This window comes from Pterocles gutturalis, unplaced genomic scaffold (genome assembly GCF_000699245.1).
Source record: "Pterocles gutturalis isolate BGI_N339 unplaced genomic scaffold, ASM69924v1 scaffold1023, whole genome shotgun sequence".
NCBI classification, from domain to species: Eukaryota; Metazoa; Chordata; class Aves; order Pterocliformes; family Pteroclidae; genus Pterocles; species Pterocles gutturalis.
Genome location: NW_010120092.1, coordinates 3,321 through 30,243, shown reverse-complemented (window position 1 = coordinate 30,243; position 26,923 = coordinate 3,321). Strand labels below are relative to the sequence as shown.

The window sequence follows — 26,923 nt, the reverse complement described above, 5'->3', positions numbered from 1 at the left end:
TGTATGGAGGAAAGATTTTTAGGAAAAACATTTTCCTGGGAAATCTATCTTTAATCAATTTCTGTCACTTGAAATAAAGCACCCTTTTCTTGAATAGTTAGACTGCTCCAGTTACTCTGGAACAAACATCCAAAAGGGGAATATATACCAGTGTAACTGTAGCAGTAACCCTGGTCTTGTTCTGCTACTAAATTTCTGCTGTGGAAACAAGGCTTAGACAGTATCTTCTTCTAGATCTTAACTACGCGCAGTGTTGGCAGGCTCTAGTACTTACTTGCTAAACTCATTCCTGTGTTAAAGTGCAAGGCGTGTACTATGAGGCTGTAAAGCACAGCCATGAGAAGTGGTGCCCAGCCATCAGCCAGAAATGCGTTTTTACTCCAGACCAGGCAAGTGAACCCCCATATGACAGTGACCTCTTCACAGTGCTATGCTGGTAATGGCACTGTAATAACATGCCTCAGCTATTCTAAAAGGATGGGGCAGCCTCTCAAAATATTGCTCCGACCTACAATGAGATCAAAGGCATCCCTAGTTGGTTTTCTGCCACAGTTCCAAAACTCACTGTGTTTTTTTCTGTTCACAGCAAGCCAAACAACATACTTTACAATGAAAAAAGCACATGGACAATGACAGTCCCTTTTTGAAGAAATGCTATAGTCTGCTTGAATATTATCTATGCAAATACTGTGGAAATACGGTGCCTAGCTGAGACCCGCTGATGACAGAGGTCATTAGTGTATGAATGTCTTACACTAAAGACAGTTTAATAATGAAGTAGTGTCTCTGTTCCCATTCTGCTGCTTTGTAAGAAAATGCCATGTCAGTCTTATTTCCACAGTGCAGACAAGGAAAGAGCTGGTCTTGGAACCTAAGTTTATGCATGTGCAACACAGGCTGTTACATCCTGAAACTAAGCCACAAGCAAAGGGCTGGGGAGGGCAGAATCCTCCTGGGAGAGAGGAACTGTCACTTACAGCCTGGTCATGTTTGCCCACTCACAGAAAAGCTCAACTTGGACATCAAACTGGCAGGCTGGTAGAAGGTTGAAGTGTGTGGAGCTACTGTTCTCGCTGTGCATTTCTGCTGACCATCAGCTATGCAGTCTGCTTATTTTGTACCAGGGACTGAGCAGCTGCGTGCTCCCTGTTCACCTCAGCAGCCGCGGTAAAGCCATGCTGCGGCAGAGGACCAGGCAGCCCTGACGAACGCTGTGATGTTCACTGACCATGAGCTGGGAAGGCTAAAAAGTGGAACTAGACATGGAGCAACTGCATGCAAGCCTGAGGACAAATTTAAGACACATGTGCACCACTGGAAATAAAACTGTTGCTCAGGTGACCTGTGCATCCATACAGGGAGCGTACCTAGGAGAAGGTTGCAATGCACGGAGTAAGACTAACAGGCAAGCAACTACTGTAACCTGTTCTGTGCAGGTTCTTGCCAACAAAAGGTTTAAAAGATGATTGAGTTCGATGGTTCAGACTATGACAGCGTAGCTGGGGGAAGCATGCACTGTAGAAACTCCAGGCAAGTACTCCTGCGTGCCTGCTTTGCTTCTCACTTACCTTTACGCAGTATTCCACCAGAGCCCATAGGACAAGTGTTTCAGGTAAGGCTGTAGGTCACTTACCATGGTGGGCTGACTCATGAAGTATTGCTGCTCAGCTCAAAGCAGACGTGATCTTCATAATGGAGTCATCTGTCATTTATTAGCCAAGCCAGCAGTCGTGCTTCTCAGAAGCCCAAGATTTTGGTGAGGATAATGCACAGTGCTAGATGTGTCTTATCTGCTGTAGCTGCGCGGGCTTTTGCTTTGCTTCTGCAGTAAGACTGTACACTACAGATGCCATTTGTTTCAAGCAGGCAGTGAAAAATTATAAACAGACTGCAACTTGCCATGGTAACTTCTTAAGAGAAGCATCAACATTTTTTTATTATTAAAGGAAGGAGAGCATTTGTAAGCAGTTGGTGAAGCTAAAAAAAAACTCCTTGTTTTCAGATTTTTTTTTTTTTTGGAGAGAAGATGAATTTAAAAAGTTGAGAGTTCTCTTTTTTTCATAGGAAGATTAATTGGCTTGTTCTCAGCTTCTTGGAAACTGGGACTGCAGCCATTTTCTTACTTGTAATGCTTACCTCTTTCACTGCCACTGCCAAATTTTTAACACAAGACATCCTGTAAGAGAAGACGCTGCTTTTGTCTGAGCACCTGCCATCCTCCTCTGCTCCCTTTTTTGCCAGGCACTTAAAAAAAATCCCCAAAACCTTCAAAGGCCAAACCAATGCTAAACTTCTAACATGAGCATCAGTTTAACATGGTAGCAGGCTGGTGAATAATGGTGAAGCAAGATAGTTGTTTCCATACAAGATGACACAGAGCCTTAGCCTCTTTGTTCTCTTCTTAAAAAAAAATAGTGAATATTTATGGGTATATTTCAGTATAAAACATGAAGAGCAGTAAAAAAAGAGTACGTTATATGACCATATCCAACATTTTCTGCAAAGATAATTAACAGCTCTAGGACAGCTAATTTACATGTTAATTAAAGTGTTAGAAGGAAAGCAAATTAAAGTGGATTTATACAAGTCAAATAAAATCTGCTTTATTACTCTCCCTGAATAAGAGAAGTATCTGGCCTTTAGCACTACATCTTATGTATATGTATGGGGTAAGCTGCCCATTAAAGTACGAATCCCGTCAGCTAGCTGGTTTGTGCCATCAGTGACAGGATATACTGTTCAATCGCAGCAGATCAAGGGAAAGGAACAGACAGTCCAGCTGAAAAGGTTACAGCAAAGAATGAGGATTCTCTTGTCTCAATATATTATCTCCCACACTGGTGCCTAACACCCCAGCCAAGTGTTTTTTCAGAGGTAGGTGCCTGTGACCTGGGTTCTAGTTTTAATGGCCAGGACAAGCAGAGCAGGGCCACACTTGATGACTGTTGCTACTAGAAATACCAATACAGTTATACAAGAGCGCTGGACAAGTGCTGGAGGATTGAAAAATTCCTATTAGCCCTCCCTTCCTGTCTTAACTGTTTTAGTCTCAGATGCCACACTGCAGATGAAATACTATCTTCTTGGACAATTCACATGTACCTGCTAGCCACATCTGCAGCTGGGTTCCCAGCTAGATGGGATTAAGGGCATAGTTTGAGACCTAAGACTTTACATAAAGGCACTATTCTGAATTAACGTGACACCAGGGAAGCAGACATGAATGCTATGCAACAGACCCTCTGGCCCTCAAAGCAATATCTGTACCTGGTTTAGGAGGCACTTCTGCAAAATCTAAAAGCACAACTGAAAAACTGTTCAGTTTGGCAAAAGTGATGACTAGCTGTGCCCCCCAGTACTATGCCTCTTATCAAAAATGAAGGGTAAACATTACATTCTTCCAGCATGAGACAATCACTAAAATAATGCAGATCTTTAACAAAAGTGACCATGCTCCAGAACATTCATTTGGCAGATCATTCACCTTTAATACATTTTATGGCATATTAGTACATTTTTAAAAACACATTTCATTACTATATTAAAAAAAAGACAACAACACCCCCCCCCCCCAAAAATAATTTTTAAAAGTTACTACTATATTAAAAAAAAAACAAAAACCCCCCCCCCCCCCAAATATTACTTTTAAAAGTTACACATATTTACATACAGTTACAAAAAGGAGAAAGTTGCCTCAGGAGTTACAGTAACAGTAACAAAACATAGATGTATTTACCGAATGAGATTAATGTGTAATGTCATTGATCGGAATCCCTGTAAGCCAAAGGAGTCTATTAAAAGTCACTACAAGATTTGTCACGCTAAACATGCATTCAGTTATTAGAAGTCTTGTCTATTCACAACGAGTTCCATGTACCCTCCACTTTGTGAGTGCAAAATGTTCTAATATATTTACACTCTGACGTTTAAACCACAGTGTAAAAAGGATAAACCTCTTCAGAAGTTAAAACAGTTCTGCTTCATTTTCTATCTGAAATACTGCCATGCAGTGCTCTTACCTTAGGGGGATTAGGGGGGAAAAAATCCTGTACATTCTCTGTACTGCTCTTGTGAATTGCACTTTGCAACTCCAGTGGGTCAAGGCTCAACTTCCAGAAGTGCATTTTCAGATGTAGTGTCCTGCTGGGCTGCAGTGCTCGCAAGTGGTGAGGTGGCCTCAGGACCTGTCAGGACTGCAATGGCCACTGGCACCTGCACCCAGCCCCCGCAGAAGTGCAAAATGCATCCCACCTCTTTGGCAGCTTTCATAGCCATAATTTTAAGGCCAGTGATATTAGATCCATCTCATGTAAGTGATGCTAAGAGACATCTTAAGCTGGTCATCACTACAGGCCTTATTTAACAAATGATCAGCTACGGCACTATAGCCTCATCATAGCCTACGTTTGTTTTCAGAGAGGGTTGGGAGTGGGAAGAAAGGAAGGAAAGAGACCACAGTGAGATTAGGCCACGCTTAACTATATTGCAAACTACTTAAGACTTTAAAAAAGTGGCTGAGCGCTGCCATTTTTTTTTTCTAAAAATACTTTTTTCTCACCAGTACTGTTAAGGTATCCTCAACATAAACACAAACTCTGCTGTTTTTGCTATATGTGCACCAGTAAATACCCTGGGCCTCAAGAAACCAAAACATCTGGGATCTTCTGCATTTCCACTGGGACCTTATGATTACCTGAAATTTTTTCCTCCTTTTTCTTTACCTGAGCTCCAAACTCTAAGCATCAGCTTTTTTGTCAGGGCCTACATTTGTCTTCTTCCACTTGAACATTTTCAATGCTCTTTTTAAAATCACCTAAAGAAAGAGCTTCTGACTGAGTAACATGAGCCAGGGATTTGAATGTACCATCTTCTTGGTACGTCCCAAGAGTAAAACAAAAGAGCTGAGCCTCCGTTCTATAGCTTCCATAGGAACAAGCACAGAACTGCCCTGAGTCTGCCCTGATACACACTGTCCTAAAGAAAGCAATCTCACAAGTTGTTAAAATTAAGAGAGAAATGTACAAGAAGGTAAACAATTCTTGTTTTTTTCATTTATACAAACAGATTAAAACAACTACAGTTGTCTATACAAGAACCTACCAAGCGATCTCTTTCTCACACAGAAAACAGATGCCATATTTGCTGACAAATCTGGGTGAACTATTAAATGAAAAGGCAAATTACAAAAACTCCTGTAATTGGGCCACTAGACCAAAATGCTGCCTTCATTCACTTCAGGCTCCAGTCAGACTACTTAACATGGACAGTAAACCAAAGCTTTGAGGCAGCCACATGCTGCTTCTCCCCTGTGACACAACAAATAACCACCTCAGTTAACTGTTTCTGATCCTCTCTATATGACTTTAGTCCCAGGCATATATTTATGTTAATGAGACCACCTAAAGCTTTTTTTTTTTCTTTCCTTTTTCCTTTCCTCTAAAAGAAGATATCTTGGGCACTCTCCATAATCTAGCCGTGTTGCTCCAGAGGGATATCTGTAGACTAAGTGAAACTTCTCATCCACTGAATCCCCATCCCCTCCCAGCCAAATTACTGGACAATTTACACACATTTTGTCAACAGATCACGGTCACTCTAAGCCAACACGCACTTTTCTTTTTGCCAGGTTTATAGGACTTCAGTTTGTATTTGTTTTGAATATAATTAGAAATAAGTTGGAGAGGTGTCTAAGTTGGAGATGTACTGGAAATTATGTTAGCAGCAGATACTATTGACATAGCATCTTTGTAGTTCTGCAGATCCCCTAACAAATGTTAGGAGAAGAACTTACTGTGTTACACCAAATGGAGGAAATAAGCAGCCAAGGATGGCAAGAACTCAGTCTCCAAGTTCTTGGGCTAAAACATCCCGAATGAACTTCAATGTACGTTGGTACAGGAAAGCATCCTTCTTCTTTGGCTTACAAATATTTAGATGATTAACATCCACTGGAATGAGGTCTCCAATTCCTAATTCTGGGAGAGGAAAAAAAAAAAGAAGAAAAAACTACCAAAGTTCAGAAGATCACCTGGACTGAAAAGCACATCTTGCATTAGCAATTTCTCTCGCAAAAGCACCTTCTCCTGTCTTCAGTTTAACTGTTTTATCTTCATTATTTTTTAATGTGCTAACACATCAATACACACTGTTATAGTCAGATAGAGCTACACATTGCTACAAAACCCACACCGGTAAACCATTAGGTCAGAGTTCTACTATCTTTATTGGGAATACACAAATGTGCATTTCGCCACATAGACAATTTTGAAGAATGAGAACTTCATTTACCAGCACCTGACTGAAAGCAAAGTCCCGACTGAAGTTTAAGCATTGACACGAACAGGTTTAGGGTTTAATTCAGGGTATCCAGATTCTGATCACCACTAATTACCCAAATTCCTTATAAAATACTTTGATGTGGAGATTAAAAATGGGATGAGAATGAAGCTGAAATATGCCACAAATCACTACATGCATTTCCAGGGAAATGAAAAATTCACATTGCTTAATTGTAGAATACAAGCATTCCATTTTCAGGTACTGATTTTGGGGCACACTACAGCATTTATTCTTTCCTGACACTATCACTACTAGTGAACTTTCCAGTTAGGATGCTGTGACTGCCACATTCCAGTTTACTGTCTATTCATTCAGCCTCCTGAGAAATCCTCCATTTTACTTGGAATTCTGTACCTTTAATCATGTCAAATAATAGTAGAGCAGGATGACGGTTTGCTTTCACGTGCCCAAGCATGCATGTATGAAACAGTAAGTGTACTGCTTGTCAGCCTGGGTTTTGAACAAAATTAGCAGCTTGCCACTGAACCGCCATGTACCCTCTAAAGGCTTTCGAGGGAGCTCACGTGCTGCATTGTGTGTCATCTCCAAAAGAGGAGAAATATGCTACAAAATTATAAGTGCACAGTGCTTATATGGGCGCTCTGTTATCCAGCCCTCTTTTTCATTTTATTTTATTAAATCAAAAAAAACCCAAATGCACAGTTTTTCAGTCCTTGACAATAAAATCACATCAGCAACATTCTCACAAACAACCGCCTCTTAGAAGACATACTGAAAAAATATTGCTAAATATTGACTCAGGAAAACAGGGATGTATAGTCTGCCTTTTTCAGAGCAACTAACCTTGCGTTTAACCTAGTGGATTTAGCTGGTGGAAAGCCTGATCTAAAACCCAGCAAAGCAATAGTTTCTGTTCTAGGCCTCACAGGTACCTTGGGCAGTGCAGAAGAAGGTTTTGTTCAGGGAAAACCTGAAAATATCGGACTTAAAACAATTCTCTAAGTTGAACACCCATAAACAAAGCAAGAGTAAGAACTGTCTGGTGTTCCCTTCTCCTACAAAAGGCAAAAAGATGGAGGGAACTCTTCAGGAGGCAAACTCTGTTGCTTGAGTATCCAAGATACAGAAGATAAAAGACTGAACACTGAAAAACAGCTTTGTGACTTTCTCCTTCCATTAGCAGTTTACTAATTTTCTTTCTTATTTTTTAAAGGGAAGCTTCTGAAACACTATTCAACCTACCTATACAAGGAAAACCAATAGTTACTCATAATTACAAAGGAAAGGACTACAACAATGTAGCATTAGACCAGGGTCTACCCTGCTTTTTTCAAAAAGCATGTGCTACTCACATTTAGAAAAAACAAAACAAACAATTGCTATTCTACATATAAATGTAGCTGCCTCTGATCTCAGCAGGGAAACTGTAGTTTAAACTCAGCCAAAAGTTGAAACAAAGAACCCCACAACACAACAGATGTATTTTTCTAGGTCCTTCTACCATAGCATTTATAATCCTTCCTCATTATCGATGCTTACATGAACATATACAAAATTAAATAAATTAAATGGTTATTTGACTTACTTGCTGATTCCAGAGGTACAACATGCAGTTTTATCATGCTGCCTATGTGTGTTGGTAAAGTTTCTGCAAAACTCAGCACTGAAAATTTCTTATCTTTGGCAAAAGACAGGAAGTCGTCGTTCAGCTCTTTAAGGGCAGGAGAATCTGAGAAAGATAAACATAATTTCTGCAGTGTTATCTTGAACATAAGATTATAGTGTTTGTCTGGCAAGGCTGCATTCCTAAAGATAAGTTTTAGAAAAAATAATACTCCAGTAAAAGGAGTAGCATTTTGTTTATAATTCCTTTTTCCAGCTAACATATGCAACAATTGTTTGTTTCTGCCTAGCACGGAATTTGTTTGGAAGATAAGAGTCTAAAGTCCAGCACATGTTGAGTTACTACATTCCTAAATGGCCCAAACTACTTTACTCTAAACTTGTTCTGACTCCCTTTTTTCCCCCCTCACCTCTGCAATCAAATGAAAGTTACTCAGAATTACTTACAGTAATTCAATACACAACCCAAAACATAAAAAGGGGGTTTGTTGGTTTATCCAGCTTTTTCTGACAGCACAATAAAAAAAAGCATCATGAACAGATTAGCATAGATCCCCACTGTCAAATGGTAGCAAAGTGAGCGTACCCTTGCTGAGTTCTTTAACCTCCACAGACGGAAAGAGAAGATATCTGGCATTTATAGAATATTCAGCCAGCTGGGAACCATGGTGAGGTACACTATAAAATATGATTCCTCTGGTGTTGTTTACGATTTTATCCATTTCTGGATTCTTGGAAGCATCCACCAGCATCTTTTTGACTAGAAGACCTGGCAACAGAAACTGAATTAATGCAGGGATTTAAATCACTGTGAAAATAACAGTCATGCTATATTATCCATGAAACAACTAACGATATTCTTGCCTCAGTCGATTAGTCCTTAGTTTGACAAACATGTAAGATTAAGTTGAAAAAAAACCAAACCTGAGGAGGCATTAAAATAAAATGTCAATGAATTATGCAAATCCAATTTTGGTTTGTCTTAAGAGTTGCTAATGACATTTACTATATGCCTGATCATGGAGAAAATTCTGCCTCTGGATACCCATTTACATGAACTTCAACTCATCGATTTTGTATATGTAAATCAACACAGCAAAACCAAACAGCAATAAAAATCCTTTCAAAATGTATGTGCTACTGAATATAATGCATTAAGAAAACAGAAATCTATTTTGCATTTTTAGCTCTTTGCAAATTTCTTGGATAAACTATTCTGAATAATTGCATTTCTGACTGATTTTGGTTAGCAGCTTATTCTGAAATACAACAGCAGATAAATACTTCATATCAAGCAGGCAACGTGCTTACCACCCATGCTATGTGATACCCACACCAGAGGTCTGTCTCCAATCCCAGCAGCTCTGAGCTTGTCAAGAAGCTCATTGCTTCTGTAAGCAATAGACTTCCTGCAAAGAAAAAACAAACACAAGCATGGGAGTTTAAAAGGCAATGTTAAAATGGAATGTATTTTTTGTGCTGCACATTTATGAAGGTGAATTAGGCACATAAACATTAATTACCTAATTATTGTTGCTACATTGAAAAATGCCAAAACTTTCATAAGGTTGTCTTCACAAGGACAACAGGAATTTAGCTAGATCTAGTTTCCTGATCTTGCTAGAAAGTTTTATTTTAATTTCACTCAGCATTCATTTCCTTTAGCTTTAGTTCCACAAACCTCTTTATGGGTTTTCATTTACACATTGTAACAAAATTATGTTTTCATTTTATGAAAGCATAACCAGTGCATAATGAACTTTATCCCCTGAAACAAGAATATAACTAAAATCTGACAAAAATGTACTTCACTAAACAATGCTCAAAATGTGGAGCAATGTACAGGAAATAACTAAATGCATGATCAACCAATACATCAAAAAAATCACAGATAATGTCTGTTATACTTTCCAGGCAATAATCTCCAAATGCTTTGTACTAGACTGGTATAAAAGCACAATAACCTCCACTTTATAAATGAAGAGACTGAGCTCTGGAAAGGATAAGCTACATGTTAAAGGTTGAAAATGAATCTGTGGTACGACCAAAACAAAACCAACGCCAATTCCCAATCCAAGCTTTAAAATGCAAGATCATTACTCCTTGCAGTGTAACAAGAATCGAACATAGAAGACCCTTGGATAATGGAAACACCAGGACATTGGGGCAACCACTGTGAAAAGTCTAATTCACTTAATCTCTGTCAGTTCTCAGCATTCTCACTAGAAATTGCTTTTATAACACGTATGAAAAGGATATTCAAATGTGTCTTTTCAGATGAACAATAGGCTTTAGGATAGCTGAGGGACAAAAAAATTCCCTTTTGAAACAGTGAATGAGCCTATATTCTTAGAGCTATCATAAGGTTGTCATTCTATTGCCACATCTTTGTTTCTTCTAGTTAAAAATTTCTTGAATAGCTTTCATTTTTAATTAACCATATTAAGTTATAAAATAATCAAATAGTAGGCTTGAGGGACCATAAATAGCAGGTAATTAATTTTTAATTTTTTAAATGAAAGAGACATCTTTAAATAAATAAAGAAATACATGTTTATTTCTGTTTCAAATTTGATTTCATATTTGCTCCAGACAGACACAGGGAAAGTTTATAGGTAACCACCTACATGTTTTTTACCGTCACTGGTCTGCCTAATATCACATAGGCATATTAACTGCCACGTATTTCTCATTTTCTCCCTGCTTACATGACCGGACATCCTGTAAGATTCTAGGAAGCCACAAGTATGTATCCATAAGGCTAAAAAGCTCAAGTATACAATGACTGTACCTAATGTTTCTCCAAACTTGATTTTCAAACTTAACAGGAAAAGTTACATTCATTATTTCATAGTAGGCAATCCCAAGGATCAGGTTTACAGGTCTCCCCTCCTGCCCCCTCTTCAAACCACTGACAATTCATTTGTTACCTGTGAGCCTCAACAGGACATTTTGCTTTCCAGTCACTCAAATGGGTGTCATACTCCACAGATACGATTCTAAGGGCAGGACAGTCTGAAGCCAGCCATGTCTAAATTAAAGAAAAATGAAACCAAAAGGAGCTGATAATTGAAGTACACAACAAACTCTTGCAAACAATTTATCACGAATGGAGCAAAGTTGTTACTATGGGGACAGTATCACGCAAGATTTCTGCTCTTCATTTCATCTCCAAATATATCTTACACCTGGACTATTATTCTTTTATTACATGCTGGCTGTTTCCCAGCCACAAAGTAGGCAATAGATGGAGATGGATTACTAACTCGTGCATTCCTGGCTCCCTCTCCTGGGTGAAACAAGAATTACTAAAATCAGTTTAAGTTTTACAGATACTTTGGTGGTTATAGCAATTATTTAGCAGTGATATTTAAGTAGCAATCTGCAAAAAATGAGGTATTCAGACACCTCTGTAAGGAAGCATACTTATTTTAAAATGTAATTTTGTATATCTTTTTCTCATCAATAACATTCCATTAAAAAAAAAAAGAGAGAGTATGAGGAAAGCAGCCATTGCCACCTTTTTCACTACCAGAGGAATGATGATGAGAGCATTAAATTCAGCAGCCATTTTGCTTTGCAAGAACAACCTGTTCAAAATTTAAGCTTGCTAACGAAAATGTATCAGGAACTTGGAAAGTGCTACTTCTACAACAGATTAAAAGTAATTTGTCAAAACAGACAACTGCCAGACAGCATAATTCTAAATCCTCTGGACAGCTCTCATTAATGAGAAAACAGCAGCCACGTGTGAAAATGTTATTGCCTTTTTACCTTTGGCCAGCACTGGCTATAGCCTTCTTCACCTTCTGAAGCCTTTTTATCCAAACGCTGGTCAATGTCTTGCTGTCTCCACGTTTTAAATGCTGCTCCCAAAAGACCATGAACAAAAAGGATGTCTGCTCTGATGGGCTGACTGACACAGGAAAAGGAATTTTTAAGAGATGCAAGGTACATATTCTTTTAGCAAATTAAATTTACACAGAACTTTTCACCTAAGGGATAACTAAATGCTATTTTTAACACTGTATGTGATTTATTACCTTATGGACAACAGTTCATGACATTTCATGATATTTCAAAGAGGATACTCAGATCAAGACAAAAAACAGGGATCCACCCAGAAGAGAGAGATATAAAAACAAGTATGGAAAGTAGCCACCCACACACACAAGTTGCATTTTTCTATACTGAAAAACACCATGCTCTCCACCTACTGTTAAGGCAGCTTGGTAGTTCCAGCTTTACCATCAAATTACATCTTCACTGTAATCTGACTAACAACAATGACCCAGAGAACAGTTGCTACTGTCATACCACGTTGGACACTGCTTCAGTCCCACATACACAATCACTATTAAAAGAAGATGAAGCTGTAAATTTACTGCATCTTAGGCCAACGTGTGCTGCTGCCAGCAGAATAATTACAAGGTTCTATATCCCAAGACAGCCAGGGCAAAGATTAAATTCAACGCATGCAAAGCAGGAATTAATCTTGTGGTTTGTGTTTGGATTTTTTCATGCAATACAGTAATACTCCTTTCACAGCTACAGCCTGCTCCGAGCACTTCTGCTGTTCTCCTATTTGAGAATCTAAATTCAGTCCTCTCAACCCACCAAAGAACAGGAGGAGCAGGTGACATCAGTACAGCATCACTCTGATGTCAACTCTTCCAGAGTTTTGTACCTGAACAGTGTAACAAATAACAATATCTCCTTCTGCTTTACCTGCTACGATATTGTGGATGTAAGACATAAACACCATCTGGATACTTCTCTTGCACTGCGTCCCTGTCTAGATTAGCCAAAGCTCTGGATGCATGAGAAGACTGAATGACATGTGGGGATTTCATTACTTCGGCAAGTACAGAAACCCAACCTACATTGTAAAAACAAAGTGTCAGATTAACTAATTCAAAATATCATCCAAACAAAATAATTCAGAAACATCATCCTTCAAAGTATACTTGTGAAAATAGATGTTAAAACTTAGGAATGGTAACATCAAAACAAATTATTTCGATCCACTCTCTTTACCGCAGAAAAGGCAACGCTACATAAGCGGAACCTCCAAAATTAAAAAATCCAGAGGCAATGTTTTTTACTACTGTTCAGCTTATGATTTGAAGGCAAACCCCTTCTCAGAAGAAAAAGCAAGTGTATCAGCAGGTCAGTGCAGTTGTCAGAGAGCAAACAGATCTTAAGTCTCTTTTTGCAGGTAAGATGCAAGAAAGACAGAGAAAAGAAATGCCTAAAAGAGAAAATTAAGCTTAAAGTACAAGAAAGACACAGAAAACAACCCACAGCAGTAATGGCACGTGGAAAAATTGACGCTTGCTGTACAACCATTACTAATTTTAAAATCCAGTACGTGAAAAGCCATCTAAGGAATGAAAATGCCACCACTATTCTAAAACTAGTATACTATTTATAGCTAAGAAATGTAACAGAATTAATGAAGGAAACCTCTGAATACAATCCTCAATAAAATTTTAAGTCATAGCTACCTCAAGAAAAAACAAACACTTTATAATACCTTACCTAAGGTGTAAAATAGAGACATAGATCGGATGTTCATAGAGTACTAAGAAATGCAAAGAAATATCTTGTATACACACACATATCTATTTTTCTTTGAAATCCTGATAAATCTTGCTGCTAGGAAGAGTGGTCTATAAATCACAATTATACTGAGTTCATAAATAAAACCTGGGAAGACTTAGAAGAAAAATTTTCAAATGGAGGCTGATTTGAAAAAGAAACAATTTACTTAACTAGCACTATTTCAAAATTATGCAAAATACTTTGCTACTAGTATAGCCGTTAAGTTGCTAATCATAGTTTTTTCACTGTGGTACTAGGAAAAGAATTGACACATTAATTTTGTTTAAATGCAAGTACTTTTGAGAACTGCCAACTATTTTTTTAAAGAATTATGTACTTAAATTACATTTCTAAGCAGAATAGCTTGGCCACTGTGCAAGTTCTCCTTAAGAAGAATACTATCTAAAACCTATCTTCAGTTCTCCAAATACAATGAAAGACTTCCAAGCTAGTCTGATTAAAACTAGCAAGGTCTCTGGTTCTGTATTTCTCTTAAATGAGCCAAGATGAAGGGCCAAAAATAGTGTTCAGAATCCTCCTGCCTCTGGACACCACATAACAGCTACTACACAGTGCACCGTTGCTTTTTGTTCTCTTCCTGTTCCAGCAGTTTTTGCAAAGAAAAAGAGCCTTAGAGGTTCTTTCTTCTTATGCATGATCCAGCAACACAAGGGAAGTCTTATCAACACTTGACCAGCTCATCTCCGGACTCAGCTTCACTGCCCAAAATTCCGTTTTTACTGAGAGCTCTGCTCCAGGGAGCTGCTGACTCTTCTGTTACAATCTCTCCCTCTATACAGATGGTTTCAGCAATCATCATAATAATGTAAGCATGGTGCTAGAGCTCAGACCAAAGGCCTTTGTAGTCCACTGTCTTTCTCCAAAAGTGAGCAGTAATGGAAGCTGGGGAACAATAAAAGAATAGAACAACAAAAGGCAAGTGTATAGTGCCAACTCTCCACTATACCCTCTCAGCTTTCTACAGTCAACTTGGCTTCTGTGTGTAGAGCTTTATAGATTTTCCTTTCCATTAATTTGTCTAATCACTTTTTGAAGCTTTGTAAGTCTTCAGCAATCACAATGTTCTGTGGCAAGTTCTAGTTTGGTCACACACTCTACAGAAAAAAATAATATATTTATTTGTTCTGCCTCTTGATAATTTAATGTAGAAGAACTTTTGGTCTTGCATTATGAGAAACAGCAGATGATCATTCTCTCTTTGCCTTCTCTACACCAATGAGGATTATACAATCTCCATCATATTCTCCTTCAGGTGTTTTTTCCAGACTAAGTGTCTTAGTCTACTTATTTGTTCTTTCTACCACAGCCATTGCAAATTTATAATCACCCTCATGGTCTTTCCCTGTGCCTATTACTTCACCTTTTTGCAACAGGGAGATTAAAAATGCACACTGCATTTAAGAGTCAGACACCAGCTCCAACGTATGCAATAGCATATTGATATTTTCTATTTTTCTTTGTATTTCTTTCCTAACAAAACTTCAGAGAATTATTTGCTTGGTACAAAACAAAAGAAATAATTTCACCGCTATATTTAGGGGGTATTAAAAAAAAAGAGGTATCAGAGCAAAGCTTAACAGAAGTTACTAGCCCAGCATAAAACAAGGGAGGGCAGGAAGGTATGTCTCACTTTATTCCAAAAGGTAAGGACTGCAAGCTGGTTTGCTCCTCTATGAGACTAAAACACAGTCAAGAAAAAAATTTAGAGGGTAGGTGATGTGTAAGAGTATGACACTCAAAAGATTTTTGCCAGTAATCTGAACCAAACATCAAGTCCAAATTTTCACCATCCATAAAAGACTTTAACTCCTCTATAACACTGACATGTATTGACTAGACAGCATAGAGCCATTTTAGCAATTTTTAATCAACACCATCTGTCTATACTTTTTGTGTAAAAAAACCCAATAAACACCCCCCCACACATGCACACACAAGAATATAAACCCCACACCACTACCATGGTCCTTTACATTTTACAAAACACCAAATCCATTCAAAAATTTTGGAAGAGAAGTCCAACACTCAGACTGCTTGCACTCGCTTTCCTTTTACCTGCACGTACTATGGATGAATGAAGACGTTCGTCCAAAGCCATATTTCCAATAATGCGAATTATGTTCCTTTGTATTTTTGCTGAATCTTTATGTAGCTGGTATATCCTCTGTAGTAGCTGAAGGCCTCCTTTAGCTTCAATTTTATCACAGTGAGAAGAAATCTAGCATTACACAGCAAATACAATGACAATAAAAAGATGTAATGCAAACGCTTCTTTGAGATGCTGTTAATTCACCAAATAGGGAACTCTAAGTAGTCAATATGATGCAGAGCCCTTATTACATAGATATTCCTATTAATCTACAATTTATTATGCCATTGTTGAAAAGGAAATAAATCTTTTAACATGCTAAATGCATGATTTATATGGATTAACAACTGGAAAGATGCTGAGTATCATCACTCATCCCACATGTGAGGGAGACGAGATTGCCCTCCACTTGGTGCAATCAAATTTCAACCAAAGTTCAAGAGTCTGAACAGGACAATAGTCTGCATTTGTTAAAGCACTATCTCAACCACAGCTGCTTGTCTTCCTTTTCACCACTTAAGATACGATCATGATAATCCCTTCTCTTCGAAATACAAAGGTATTTCTACTTTCCAAATAGAACTGCTATTATTGATCTTAAGGGCACCAATAGATTTTAGTCCAAGCAGATGAATATGCAATAATTAATTGTATCGTCAACTACTGATATTGGCCAAATGCTTGTGACTTGAAAATGTTGTCTACAATGCCTAAAAATGTGCAGTGGTCATAGAACTGCTGATGTCCTCAAGTCTGTGGCTGTCAACAAAGACAGACACACATTCAGAATGAGTACAGTCACAACTTGTTTAAACTGAAAATGTCGGATATAACAAATTCTAGACTGTCAGAATTTCTAGGTATATAGAAGATGTGAAAGGAATACTGGCAAACTGCACTTTATCCATCCCTACATTAATAACAATTTGGTATTCTTGATACGCTTTCTCAATGTTCAAAGCTTCTGAGCAATTAAGAGCACGCAGAAGAGTGCAACAATAGGGAACAAGAAGAATCACTGTTACACAAAGCCCTCCATACACTTCATCTGTGTCTGCCAAGAACAGACTGGTCCTGGGAAGATACCATGTATTCGCTGCGTGCTGTGCGACCCTTTAGGTAGGGGCCTTTGTGAATAGCCAAAGTTTGTATTCTGTCTTGGCTTCTGGCTAGAGTGAATTCATGAGGCTACTTTGGTTTCTGGAAAACTGGCACTAGAGTCAGATGAAGCAAGACCACCTGTATGCTTTCTGAACTGAGATACTCGCACAAATCCACACACACTTTGCACTGAGAATGTCACGTCATCAGTATTTTGCTTACTGAGAAGCTGCAGAGTAGAAACACGAAGTGTTTCCTCATGATATCTACCTCCAATTACTTCAGGTGCCAGTGGGACGTAGCCCTACACAGGAAAAACTTGTTAAAGCCATCCAGACTTCAGGCATTCTCTCCTGCTTTTCTGTGTCAGAGCTGCCCCTTTTACTTCTTGAAAGCCATATACAGGTATATTACGGGGGAACTTCTACAGGCTAACTAAAAACAATAGCAGGACTTACAAACACTTTCCACAAAAAAAAAAAGTTTGTTATGCTGCCTTGTTATGCTGCTTTCACATCAGTCTCAGCTGTCTGAACATCCTTACAGAAGGACTGAGCAGTAGGAGACAAGGAAATGGCAACTTCTTCACAATATATGAGAAAGTATCAAAAAGAAAAGTTTATAAATGTAGCTTTTCAGTTGTAGTTTAAAGTAGAAATTACCTTAGAATGCTGCACTAAAGCTTGCAAGCAAAAGAGTTCTACTGTCTCAGAAGGGATTTTACTCAAAGTTTCACAATATGGAAGTCCATTTCCTCCAAAACACCATAAGCCTCCCTGAAATGAGAATCAGTAAAAATTATACCACATTCCAAATGGCTACATAAAATGAGCATTTCTAAACTAAAATGTTAAGTGTGTAATGATCTATAGAAATTGCTACAAAGAGTGCACAGCATGCATGTATTTTTCAAAATGTACAAATTACACAACAGAACACCATAAAAATATCTAATGTTTTAAACGGAAAATATTAAACAGATTTTCAGTCAGAAGCCTCCATACTCTATTAAACACACAATAAAGGGGGAAAATGTAGGATTTTCATATTGTTAATTAATGTCTTCTTTTAAGATTGTTTGCTTAAAGCGAAAAAAGCAAGAATCAGACTGCATCTAGACTTCGAGAGTCGCAAAAATGAGAAGAGTAGAAAAAAAGGTCTTCAACACTTAGTGTAGTGTAGTGTAGCCTCTGAAGACCAGTCTGTCTCAATCATGCAGTAGGAAGACCAGTGCAACCTCAATAAAGAACAGTTTGATAGAACAGTGTCATTATCAAAATGCCTCCAAGTGTGGTGTCTTACCAAAGCTCCTTTTGTATAGCAAGAGCTCTGGCTGTGAAAACAATAAAGGAGTCATAGTGTAAAAATATTACAGATAATTGTGTCATAGGAAATAAAGACTTATTGCACTCTGAATTCCCTAAACAAAGCCTGCCAGGCATAATTATTAAAATATGACAGTAGCTTTTATTATTGCATCTTACAAAAATAATAATCACCAATTTAAAAAGTCACAACTTCTTAATAAAAAAATAAAATGCATAAGAGATAGTGGATGACACTGGCATAACAATTATTATTTTTAAGGAATAAGAGCACTTTAAATGATGTTCCTAAAGCCACTTAGGAAGTTGTTGGACAGAAAACTCCAAAGAATTCCTAAGTTCCAAGTCCAAACAGAGCACTACACTATTCCAATTCTGGTTTTGACAACATTGATCTGTTACAGGGAGGCATTTCCATGTGATATAACAGAGTTTACAATTTAAGATGTGCTAACAACTTATCAGTTAGCTAGTAAGAATTAACAGAGGTTTAATCATCTCAGCAGTAAAAGAACACTCAAACAGCAGTAAGACAAAATGTGAAAAATAATTTTATAAGCACTGCAAGGGGAAGGACATGTTCTGGACAAAATGTTGAAATATCCACTTTATGGTAAGTAAAAATATAATCTTTCACTAGACCAACTAGTGCAGCTGGGCAAGACAAACAAGCTTTCAAGCACACAGACTGCATGCAGGAGAGATTTTACTGAAGTTATACAGGCACAAAGTCTCAGTATTTCTCTTCCTCTTAGAATGCTCAAAAATATGGAAATAGGTTTGTATCTTTGAGCTCTGCAGGAACAAAGAACCCAAATAGTTCTGTTCTGCAGGCAGGAACTCACCCTTTGTGCAGCAAGAGTCTGACTACTTTCACGTAAAGCAAGAGATGTGAAGTACTGGACACATGGATCAAGACCAGTCTGAGGTAAAGATACTAACAACAAACGAAGTTCATCTTCTATGGGATAATCCTGTGAAAAGAAAGCACAAATAGCTTTTAGTTAAGTTCAAAGCCTGAAGAATAATATAGAGAAAAGAAAGATATGAAATAATGAAATCAGCCATATTAATAAGGACATAAAATACGAACCCTGGATTTGAGAGCTCCGCAACTTTGGTTGAATAGTTACACTGGTAAAGACTTTAGAGACTGATAATCCTAAAATCACTGAGTGATGAAAAGTAAGCTTTAAACTTCCTACTTTGGTGGCCTTGTTCTAGTAGGCCCAAAAGGGCAAAAAAAAACCCCAGCTCCTCTTGGCACAGAAAGCTTAAAAGTTCACCCCTAACTACACAGTACTTTTGGTGCCGCTCCATTAAAATGAATGTATAAATTCTAGTAAAAAATACAGACACCATTTATTTTAATCTTTTATCTTCAAAATATTCATATAGATGTTCATTTAATAATCCACAGTAGGCAACAGGAAAATAGATTCAACGAAGTAATTTTATTTGCCCACAGTCATGGAACTTGCAGTTACTCTAATCCTTGCTACAGTCAGAGATGGAGACATATCTGATGTGCAGAGCAACCCCTGCTGCTACAATGATCTGCTTCAACTTCCTAAGCAGTAGATTGGGAACTCTTAGCTTCAACCACCCAGCAATCATACTGCTGTAAAAAAAAATTAATTAAAAATATATATATAGACAACCATATGCTTGTATAACCGAGTACTTCAGGACTGACACGTACAGATCCACCATCACGTAATGTTACAGAGATGAGAAAGCAAAAACTGAGAAAATCACTACCAATCAAAGCTGGTTTTCAGAGTTTTATTTGTTAAGATGTACAGGTATTCTGTGAGAGGGACGTTTGCCAGCATTTATTCTATTAGCATTACAAAAGACCTCTTATATTATGCTTTGTGTGCCAATTCTGTTTATTGAAGAAGATGATATAATTACATGATTGCTCCGTCCATCATATATATATATATATATACACACTTCCTAATTAACATAAAACCAAAAGAAGGCCAAATCTATCAATACAGATTTGTTGGTACCCAAAAGATTGGGATAAAGATGAGGGCCTAAAGCAGGCCTAGGCAAAAACAAGGCTTGTAGATCTTACTGTAAGTAAAGAGGATGGGGAAGAGCCACATGTCTACCTCAGGATCTCTACAGGCATTTGGGAATTTAAGACAGATTGCTTAAAGCTGTTCCAGATGCTACATATTTGCTTATCTGATTAATTCTCAGTTACTGTATCGAGGTGCAATGCACTTCAGTGTCTAAAATCATACTTGCTGAATTTTCTGTTGGAGTACTATTCCATTAAATCTAACAAGTACCGTGATAACCGAAGTTAAATAAAAATTCATTTATAGTAATAACAGTAAAGCTCATCTCCAAACACTTTCTATAACTTCTAAATTCACACATTAATAGATTCAGATGTCAAAAGGAGAAGACAGAATTTTTGTAGAGAGACAGTGGGTGTGTCTACATTGGTGATCCAATGTGTTGCAGGAATTTTTCCAGGCAGCAAATCCACCTTGCATCTGCACTCGGGAGTCACATTGTACAGTCAAAACAGCTTCCTTACTTATATAATTAAAGTTAAAGCTGTGTGCCAGAGCACTATCCAGAGCACCACACTAGCAGTGAGGATGCAGGGGCCTCCAAGAGTGCTCTCCATGTGAAGGATACTGTCAGTATCAACAGGGCAATCTAGGATGACTTAATGTAAGAGTGCTTTGCATTTCCTCCAAGGTACAGACAGGCAGTGTGTGCATCAGGCTGGTAACTGGCTCAAACTTCACTGCTGGTAAATGTGTAACGTAGACATACTGTCCAAGTACAATAGATTAACCTCCCCCATCCTTATGTCTTTCCATCACACCATTCACTAGTGTAGATATACTCCAGAGGGGTATCATTATATTCTAGTTCTCTATTTTGATCTTAAATTTACTATGCATTAGTTACGTTAGAATTCCACTTCAGTAAAAACAAGCAAGCAAAAGTCATGTAATACCTGCTTTTCATTTACTTACGTTCTTTATTTTTGGCAATGGTGGTGGAGGCAGGAAAAAGCGAAGGTCAACATCTCTGGATCGAGCCAAACCTATAGCAGTCCTTTGATCACAGGTTTGGGCAACTGTACCATACTGATAATCTGGAGTACAAGAATTTCAGTGTTAGGGCTAAAACTAACCTTAAATATTTAATTTGGTTTTAAATGTAGCTTCTGATCTACTTTGTTAATACACTTGAAAAAAGAACCACCTCTCTGCAATCTATATAAATAAGCTCTGATTTTGTAATCACAAATTCCAAAGGACAAATATTGCAGTTGTTAGACCAGGACTATACCGAACTGAAGACACCTGGGCACTAATTATTCATTACAAACCAGTTTGATAAAGGTCTTCAGATATAAGTCGAACACAAGCAAAAGCAAATGTTCAGTATTGCCCATGCGAAAGGAGTACAAGGACTACAAACCCAAGCTTAATCCCCTGGGCTTGAGTTACAATTTGAAAGGTATATGCATATTTTTTCTGCATACAGTATTAAAAACCAGAGTCTTAAATCCAAATGCTGCCAAGACATGGACATCTAATTTTAAATGGTACAAAAGCTATGTTTCAATAAAATTATTAAAGTCACGAAATCAGATGACCTCAGAAAAGGCAGGATAACACCAAAGTACAGTTTTAAGCAGCCCTTCCTTACTGAAGATACAGGATAGACTTTCAGTTACCCTACCAAAGGGAAACCAGACTTAAACAGTAGCTACTGTTCCTTTCCAAAACCTTCCTGCTTCATAGCTGGATAAATTGAAAATTACATACTGAAATTAAGTGTCAAACTGTACAAAAAGAAAATATAAATAGTATCAATACTTATTCTACAGAAATCAGTTTCTATCCTTGTTACTGTCATACAATTCTACAGCAAAACTGACAAGCCATCTAAAATATACTTTTAACAAACAGTCACAGACTGACCATCTTTTTTCTTTGGTGCATGTCACGTACAGCTGCAAACTAAAGTCACTGAAGCAGTGCTTTGGGCAAGCAGAAGACTGTATTTATGGTAACAGGTGGGCTGAACAATTTGGTCCTAGCTGTGAAAAGTTAGCGCATGTTTTCGGACTTCCTTGGACTCAGTTTTGAAATATCAGGTTAAAAAAAAGCCCATTTCCTGCAGGAGGCAGTTGGCAAGAATAATCAGTGTTTGTGAAACATCTAAATACTACAGCAATGAGCACTACAGAGAAAAAGAGATAACAAAAAGCAACTAGATCCCCAAGTACTAGCCATCTTGTGCATTGAGATCATATGCTAACAGTATTCTCCTATGAACATGAGATGGTTATACTAAATCAGTACGTATAGCTTCAGTTTTGGTACCACTTGGCTTTCAAATGTTTTCAAACTCAGCTTTTTGATGTAAACTGCTTGAGGTAATTAATTAGAATTTTATAGAGGCAATCTGAAACAAGATAAACCCCATGGTGTGGATTTGCACTGGAAGGGTGAAAGGTCCTCAGCTCACCAGATTATAAATTAACAAGATTAAAGATTAGAGTGTCACCTAGTTTATATGGACTAGTGATGGAGTACGGACTAGTGATGGAGGGGGGAGGAGGACACACATATACACCTCTCTCCCCCTTTACTTTAGGTTTCAAGGATATTCCCTGCTAAAGGAACAGGGAGGACCTATTACTATCAAAAAATAATAACTAGGATGGAAAATGGCCTACAAATAATGCTTGCACATACAAGTCCTCTACCTCTAGTTTGTCACTACAACCTATTAGCTCCTAACCAATTTTTAACTGAACCATGGTCTTAAACACACTCCCCTACAGAGCCTTATAAAAATGACTGACAGAACAAGTGACCTAGTTAGCAGTTCCAACAGAAAAACTAAGAAACAAATGAATACGAACTGCGCTCCCACACCACAGCAGTGGCTGCGATTCTCTGGTGGGGAAACAGAGAGAGGCCCACACTGCAGATACACACTCTGCATCAGGGTATTAGGAAAGAAGAATTGCTTGAAATGTGAAGAAAACCTCCACAATTCAGACCAAATTTCAGAGCTATTTACACTCCTTGCAGCTACTAGCCTTTTTTCATGTTGGTAGCAGACTTGCAACAGCTAACTAAGACTTTGTCACATTTCTTGGATGAATTGGGCTACATCAGCATACGTTACCATGCCAGTGTCTGTTGTTTGCCAGGTCTTGTACAGCCTGCAGTCGGACCTCTTTGTCTTCTGACTGACTTCTCTTTAAGAGCAGCCATAAGGCACATTCATGATCTTCTCCATCAAATGTACTGAATTGTTCTTTTACAAGGAAACAAATAAAAACAAAGTTATTATTAATGAGCATTTTAAGTCACTTTTCTATTAATTGAGTAAAAAAAACTCTTTCTGTTAATATTTTAATATTAGTTGTTAACAGTAATTTAAAGTGTAATATTTTAATATTAAATTTATACAATAAACAATGACAAAATGGCATTAGTAAAATGCTGATCCTTAAATTAATAGGATGGCTTTGATTCATTTTAGTGGCACCAAGTTGCTATTTCATATATATGTTACACATACACATCCTGCCTGGCATTTACCAACCAGAATTGCCAGCTTCCAGCAGGAGCTGGAAATAATTAGCAACTCTTGATGCTCTGGCCTTCAACAATTAATTTCATAGCACCACAGTGGAGGTACATATCGTTATAACCATTTAACAGACAGTTAAATGAGAACGGAGCACAGTTTCCAATATGAATGGAAATTCTTATTTTAAATTACTCTAAAAAGCAAATAGACTTGCAAATAGACTGTGCTGCTTTCAGTTAATATTGGCAAATCTGATGAAAGCATAACATACTTTTCTAAAATGAAATTTGAGAGTATTTCATCCCCCAAACACCTTTTGTACACAAAACTGGTACCAAATATTAACCTGGTATCTTAAGCTTCAAATCTCTTCTGAAATAGGAAAAAAAAGAATCTCAAATCTCTTCTTAACAATCACTTTTATTTACTTTAAGAAAAGGAATGGTTTTAATACATAGAAAATATACTAATATTCCATATTAATACAGAAACTTATAATAATATTACCACCTTCTCAAACACAAAAGAACATGTTAAGCTTGTAAGAAAAAATATTTTACTTTGCAAAAGGCTTATACTTTACTATTCAAAAATAATAATCATAGATAAAGACATTCTTTCAACACCTACCATCAAAAGGCCTCCGGAAAATTTTAGCTTCTGCTTCTAGAATTTTCCTCACAGCTTTATGGATTTCTTTTCTGGCTTGGTATGTGATCCCTATGAGAGTATTTTTTAGATTACTGGAAGTCTGAAAGACAGTTCTATCACAATATTTTCCTCATATATATATATACACACACGTATACATAAAGATAAATTTAAGGTCTTGCACCTGCGAAAAACCATAATCCAGGAGTGCAACATATGCTGGGATCTACCTGTCTGGGGAGCACCTCTGTGGAAAGGGACCTGGGAGTCCTGGTGGACAAGCAGCTCAATATGAGTGAACAGTGTGCTGCTGCAGCAAAGAAAGCCAGCAGGATGCTGGGTTGCATCAACATCAACATGGGCATTGCCAGCAAAGATAAAGAAGTCATTAGCCCACTCTACTCAGTGCTTGTCAGGCCACACTTGGAATACTGCATTCAGTTTTGGTCCCCACTACGCAAAAACATGTGGACAGGCTGGAAATGGTCCAGAGAAGGGTCACAAAGATGATCAAAGGACTGGAAAGCCTGCCATACGAGGAAAGGCTGTGAGAGCTGTTCAGCCTTGAGAAAAGAAGGCTTACGGGACACCTTATCATCATGTTGTGGTATTTAAAGGGTGGCTACAAAGAAGAGAGAGACTCCCTTTTACAAGGAGTCACATGGAAAAGATGAGGAGTAACAAGTACAAGTTCCTCCTAGGGAAATTCTGATTGGACAAGAGAAAAATTTTCACAATTACAACAATCAGCCATTGCAATAATCTCCCCAGGGAACTGGTGGACTCCCCAGCACTGGACATGTTTAAGATTCAGCTGGACAGCGTGCTGGGCCATCTTGTCTAGACCATGCTTTTGCCAAGAAAGGTTGGACCAGATGATCCTTGAGGTCCCTTCCAACCTGGTATTCTACGATTCTGTGACACAAATATGAAATATATATACACACACACATATGTATATTAATATATATATATAGAATTATCTCATATATAGAGAACTGCATGTATAGAACTATCTTAAAAAAACAGTCTACAGCTCAAAATAAATTCGGTGACATTGTGAAGAATATTATTTTTGTAACAGGTCTCAGGAAATACATCTTTCCTTATATAAGTGTGACTTCCAGAAACATTTTATTCTCTTAAAATTCTGTTTTTAGAATCCAAAACATTATGTATCTTACCTTGATATTCACTTGGATTTAGAGAAGTGGTACGTACATATACATGGGATTTAAGTTTTTCTTGATGTATAGCTTGAGTATCGATTTGCAGTACCTTCTTTAAGGACAGGACTTCATATGTAATGAATACAAAACCTCTTTAAATAAAAGAAAACTGCATATGAATATTAATTTTTAAAATTATGACGGCAAAAATATCTTAATCATTTTTGTATCAGTCACCCAGATTTTAACAAAGATATAATAGTCTGCAGCCTATTTTAATTTAGTAAAGCAGAGAAAAGACTTTAAAATATTTAAAATAAGTAATAACTTCCAGAAAATATGCTTCAAAACTATATTCTATCATGGCTAAATGTCCCCTAATATTGTCACATTTTTTGAAAGATACATAAATTAAATTTTAACTATATACATAAGTTACACATATGCTTGTCAGTTACAACTCACCCTAGTATAAGCGATCCAGTTACCTTTGCAATTTTTCCTTGAAAAAATGAAAAATTCATGTCAAACAAAGTTGTGTGCATCACCTCAATATAGACACAGTTAGCATTTGACTACCAGACAGTAAGAATTTCAGACATTAAGTGTAAGCTTTTAAAAATTTTTCTATTGCTCTCTGGCTTTCAGTAAATCACTACCTGCTCTCCTAAGCAAGATGACAAAACATGTATTTTACCAGTGCTATCTACTTTGAGTACTGCCACCTATCGATTACATTCATTGCTCAGATGTAGGAATCAACAGTAACCTTTCTCTGCCTGCATCACTAGCACTAATTTGGAACTCCAGATTATTATTTTAAGGAGTTAACTTTTTCTCACATGGCATGGATATTTCTTCAATGTATATGAATACATGCAGGAGTATGTAAGCTCTTTGAAAAGTCCTGCAGAAACTCCCTAAGAAAAAATATTTTTTAAAATAATTCAATTGAATGTAATTTATAAAGCAAATAGCTGAATAAACACGTCACTTGTAACAATTTCCCTTTCGAGTCTAAGGATTCCTATCACATTTGAGCTGGTTTTTCCAGACAAAGTCGAGCTGATTATCTGAATGTAAGGATCTCAATATAGAGAAACTCTTACTACTAGTAGCAGCAAACCCAATGGAACATCTCTCACCCATCATGAATAATTTATTTTCCTCAGCATGAATTGGGAGATTTGCCCCACAACCCCCATCACCAGGTTCTGTTCTTTCTTTCTGTCTTTGTGACACCATAAGAATTTGGGTATGCAGACAAGAGGCTGCTACACGTTAGACAATCTAAGGAAGCTGAAGATGCACAAATCCATGGGACCTTATGAGATGCATCTGCAGGTCCTGAGGGAACTGGCAGATAAAGTTGTTAAGCCACTATCCAGCATCTTTGAGAAGTTGTGGCAGTCTAGTGAAGGTCCTGCCGGCTGGGAAATGGG

General features: G+C 37.6%; 1 protein-coding gene across 1 annotated transcript in view; it reads right to left on the bottom strand.

Moving 5' to 3' along the window:
• Positions 1-5,680: 5,680 nt before the first annotated feature.
• The window catches only part of SERAC1 (serine active site containing 1), a 22,033-nt gene continuing 790 nt past the window's right edge, over positions 5,681-26,923 (bottom strand). Inside the window, exons 2-16 of the mRNA XM_010076742.1 lie at positions 25,947-25,983; positions 25,497-25,633; positions 24,292-24,381; positions 23,251-23,382; positions 21,075-21,196; positions 18,909-19,037; positions 17,401-17,514; positions 15,604-15,766; positions 12,652-12,802; positions 11,698-11,839; positions 10,854-10,954; positions 9,235-9,332; positions 8,510-8,692; positions 7,886-8,029; positions 5,681-5,975 (exon numbers count right to left, since the gene is read on the bottom strand). Of these exons, the coding sequence (XP_010075044.1) occupies positions 5,839-5,975; positions 7,886-8,029; positions 8,510-8,692; positions 9,235-9,332; positions 10,854-10,954; positions 11,698-11,839; positions 12,652-12,802; positions 15,604-15,766; positions 17,401-17,514; positions 18,909-19,037; positions 21,075-21,196; positions 23,251-23,382; positions 24,292-24,381; positions 25,497-25,633; positions 25,947-25,983 (1,880 nt within the window). The 3' untranslated portion in view covers positions 5,681-5,838. The remainder of the gene's footprint in view (positions 5,976-7,885; positions 8,030-8,509; positions 8,693-9,234; positions 9,333-10,853; positions 10,955-11,697; positions 11,840-12,651; positions 12,803-15,603; positions 15,767-17,400; positions 17,515-18,908; positions 19,038-21,074; positions 21,197-23,250; positions 23,383-24,291; positions 24,382-25,496; positions 25,634-25,946; positions 25,984-26,923) is intronic.